Source organism: Poromitra crassiceps, assembly GCF_964638095.1.
Source record: "Poromitra crassiceps genome assembly, chromosome: 3".
In the NCBI taxonomy this organism is placed as follows: domain Eukaryota; kingdom Metazoa; phylum Chordata; class Actinopteri; order Beryciformes; family Melamphaidae; genus Poromitra; species Poromitra crassiceps.
In genome coordinates this window covers 53562560-53566870 of record NC_139625.1, presented here as the reverse complement: position 1 = coordinate 53566870, position 4311 = coordinate 53562560, and the positions used below count along the sequence as shown (strand labels likewise).

The 4311-nt window shown below is 39.7% G+C and overlaps 1 protein-coding gene across 1 annotated transcript in view; it reads left to right on the top strand.

The window, feature by feature from the left end:
• LOC310773463 (glycoprotein hormones alpha chain-like) overlaps nucleotides 1-4311 on the top strand; it is a 28646-nt gene extending 24335 nt beyond the window's left edge. The window contains exons 3-5 of the mRNA XM_083633348.1: nucleotides 3143-3236; nucleotides 3417-3625; nucleotides 4069-4311. Of these exons, the coding sequence (XP_083489474.1) occupies nucleotides 3158-3236; nucleotides 3417-3625; nucleotides 4069-4149 (369 nt within the window). The 5' untranslated portion in view covers nucleotides 3143-3157 and the 3' untranslated portion in view covers nucleotides 4150-4311. The remainder of the gene's footprint in view (nucleotides 1-3142; nucleotides 3237-3416; nucleotides 3626-4068) is intronic.

Genomic DNA, 4311 nt, shown 5'->3' with positions numbered 1-4311 from the left:
GGAGACGTCTCTCCATCATTACGTCATTTGGCAGACGCTTTTATCCAAAGAATTACAATCCAAATATACATTAATGTTATGCGTAAGGAACATGAACATCTTACCGAGAGGCAGAGAGCTAAGCTAAGTAACAGCTGAACTAAGTAGGCTATAACTAGCGTGTAGCCGATCTGAAAAGCATGTAAACAGCGGTGAGATTAGTGAGAGAGTCGGTGAAAGGAGGAGAGACCCGCCAGTGCTTGTGCAGAACTAGTGCATGTTGTGTACAGCGGGTAATGAGCCGCTGTTATGAAGATTAAAGCGATATTCACGGAGTTGAGAGCAGACAGACAAACTCGCATTTGCATCCTCTCTCCAGCCTCCTGCACATAACGCGTTCAGGAGCCGTCGGGAAAGCGTGACATCTGTAATGTGTCACAACAAAATAAATAACATGGGTTACCCTTAGGCGGCGTTCACACCCAAAGCGCTTTTTTCAGTCAGAACGCTATGAAAATCATGTTGAGAGCGCTTCCATTGTGCACAAAACACAGCGCACGGAGCATTTTTTTTGTGCTCCATTTATTTTCCCCTGTAGTCGCGTGCAGTACAGATCAGAACACAACGACCACACGGACTCTAGCCAGCTAGTTTTGTATGTTTGATGTTGTTCACTGTCAACATGAAAGCCAGATTATTGCTAATTCTGCCAGCAGCAGAGGTTGAAAATCCCTCCGGAGGAGAAAAGGTAGGAAGAGTGAAAAAGACGATCAGGGCGCTTTTCCTCAATGTTCAACTTTTTTCAGCTTTAACGCCCACAGCGCCCCTCCAAAAACAACAGACGCCGCCAGCGCTAAACGCCAGGTGCGTTCATTAAAAGAGGACGTCTAGCGCGTCCTTACATAGAGAATGAATTGCAGAAAGACGCTGGAAGCTCCAAAAATGCGTTTGGACTGAATGTAGACTTACTATGTTATCGTGTGTTACTGGACAGACACACTAATAACTTTTCAGTCTGAGCCATTTTACATAGCCTATAGTGTGCTGTGCCAGTGCTGCAATTTATATTTTTCTATTCTGTTTTCAATGAGACAGGCAAAGGACCTGTCTCAAACATTGACTGATATCACAGGTTGTTGTGAAGAGTGCAATGTACATGGCTATATAATTTGTAAAGAGTGTAAAGAAAAATATTGTATTAAGAGATACATAGAGATAGCCTACATCAGTGGTTTCCAAACTTTTTGTGCCCATGGCACACCAAATGGCACGACAAAATCTCAAGGCACACCTATATAGCCTAAGTCTATCGGTGCAAAATAGCCTCTATTACTCTTATCACTCTAAATGCTTTTTTATTTACTAATGTCAAATACAATTTGACAAAATATATTACTCTAGGAATTAATTTGAAACTTTGCAAAATTACTACATCAAAGCAGCAACACACCCACTTTTTGTATAGTTTTAGGCTATATTTGCAATTGCAATAATGCAAAATCCCAAGGCACACAGGTGTGCCTTGGCACACCATTTGGGAACCACTGGCCTACATTATGGCGTTGTTCTATCACAGAGAGACATTCAGTTAATATGGCGTTATTCTTCTAACACAGAAACATTCAGTTAATATGGTGGTCTTCTAACACCAGAGAGACACATTTCAAAAGGTGTCCTTCAATCCCACAGTGACTGTTAAGGGTGTTACTAAACCTTGAATTTGTGAATGTGATCAACCTTGTGGACATTCTGTTTCTTATCCATTAGGTATCGAGTATCGTATCTGTATCGAGTATCGAAGCAGATATTTATGGGTTATCCTATTGTTAAACAAAATCCATAATATCCTGCATCCCTAAACACAAACAGGGAAAAAAGGTGGAAAATCAGACGACGGCTTATGTGTTCTGTTGATTGTTAAAATGTGTATGGGTATACATGGGTGACTATCCCATGCATCGGCCTTATGCCAGGTTTCGACCTGGTTTTCTTTGCCTCCCACTTTGCTTTCATACTAGAGTATAATGTGTCACTTAAAAAGAAATGTGAAATAGACGCTAAAACACTTTTACTGTGGTGCATACAATGAAAGAGTGTTTATGGATGGGTAGATCTTAGGCTAAAAAATATTTGAGCCTGCACAAAAGAACATTCCAGAAAGCACAAAAGACATCCAATGAAGGATATGGCTAGGCCTGTTTTACCAGATTGTGGACATCCATCATGATGGAGTTTTCATTAAAGTTATAGCTACACATTATCTCTTACAAATACATAAGCACCTTATGCAGCTGGTAGCACCACGTTGTAATGTTGAATGTTGATGTTTGTATTTTTTCCCTTCCTTTCTTTTCCTGTGTCTGAGCCTGTTTGTCTTGTTTGTTTACTGTTCTATAAAAAACTGAAAATAAAATATTGAAAAAAGTTATGAAGTTAGCTGGCAGTTGTGTTTGAGTCTTACATGTATTTTTCTTTGTCTTTTATCTTTTATTATTATTATTATTATTATTATTATTATTATTATTATTATTATTATTATTATTATTATATATCTGCATGCAGCAAGCGAAATCTCTTAAAAACAAACTAAACCCTGGAGAGGGTGAATCAAGCCTCCAAAACAGTTCAGCAGGATTACACTGCAACCATAAAGCCAGTAGCTATATCTTATCTAGACACCGGATCATTTGGAAACCAACAAAATCAGCCTGAATCTTCCCTTCCACTGCGGAGTCATATCGTTCCACTTGTCATTACATGGTACATGATAACAACCCTCAATTACCAGGTAACAACAACCCGCAGGGCTTAAAAGCAACATTAATAGTCAGGATGGACGGGGGGTGATGAGAGTGTGTTTTGACTTTGTGTTCCGATCCTTGCTTTCAAAGGATTAAAAGGCATTGAGTCAGTGAGATCACTGATAAGGTTGGTGGGTTTTTCTCCAGGAAGCACATATGGGCGCTGGTATACATAGCCGGGATTGACGCAGAAGGCTCTTCAATAAAAAGGCTTCCATGCACAGGCACATCACAGAGGCACAAAGAGCAGGTCACTTTCTGGCAATGGTATCATTTCTATGTCTTGCTTCCTTTACAATGTTTCCAGTGATTTTTCATTTTGCTGACCGTGAACATTTGTTTTATCCGCCCTCTCTTGTTAGGTAATTGCTGCAACAATGGGGTCAGTGAAATCAACGGGACTGTCTCTTCTCCTGTTGTCTTTCCTTCTTTACATAGCTGATTCATACCCCAACAGTAAGTAAACAGTAAGATTTGTCTAGCTACCACTAGTAATAAAGAACCCACGTTCTTTATTGTATAACTGACCTCTTAAAGGCAAAATGATCTAACCTTCAGATTATAGGCTATAGTGCTAAAATGTAAATGGTTTACAATACTATTTGTGAGTTTTAAACTTCTATTCTCATTCCTTAGTGGGCTGTGAGGAATGCACACTGAAAAATTGGAGGGTCCCACCAGTGTTTTTACAGTCTATGGTCCCAGTGGAGGGTCCAATTTACCAGTGCGTGGGCTGCTGCTTCTCTAGAGCGTACCCCACACCTCTCAGGGCCAAGATGACAATGTCAATCCCAAAGAATATCACCTCAGAGGCATCATGTTGTGTTGCAATGCACAGCTCCAAGGTACAGTACCATCAACAATAATGCATAGCAGGCTTTCCTTAAATAGCTTGTCTACACTCCAATGTGTTACAGGAAGATTCAAATAGAATTTTGATAGATCAGCCTGAGTAATAGCATACAGTGAAAATAATTTGGATGTAATGGATATTGAAACAGGGTGGGGGGGGGTCCCTTTATAATGTTTTGCTGTTATGTTATTAGTAATCTTTGAATGCAGAGTCTGACGCTCTGGGTTCCCAGATTGTGTTATAATAAATGTATTATAACTTATAATCGCCTATAAGGTGATACACTATAGTCTGTCTTTGCATTATTGTATGTTCCAATAGTCATTTCATTTTCCACATAACAATATGCCCATTTTAAGCCATTATGTATTTTAGAAAATGTAAATGTTTTGAACCTTCCCTCTTGATTCTTCCTCATCATCATCTCTCTTTCAGACGGAGCTGGAGGTTGCTGGCAGGAGGGTGAGGAACCACACAGCCTGCCACTGCAGCACCTGCCTATTTCATAAGCTGTAAAATATGTTAGTGGAGCTAATGTGACACTGCTCTGCAATGATGTGCACAAGCTTTTTACAATCAACTTTCTTGTGCAGCCATTTTCTTTGTATCTTCTGTGATGATATGTAATTACTGTGTTGGTTTGCTTGTAGATTGAAATGCAAATAAAATGTACACTGA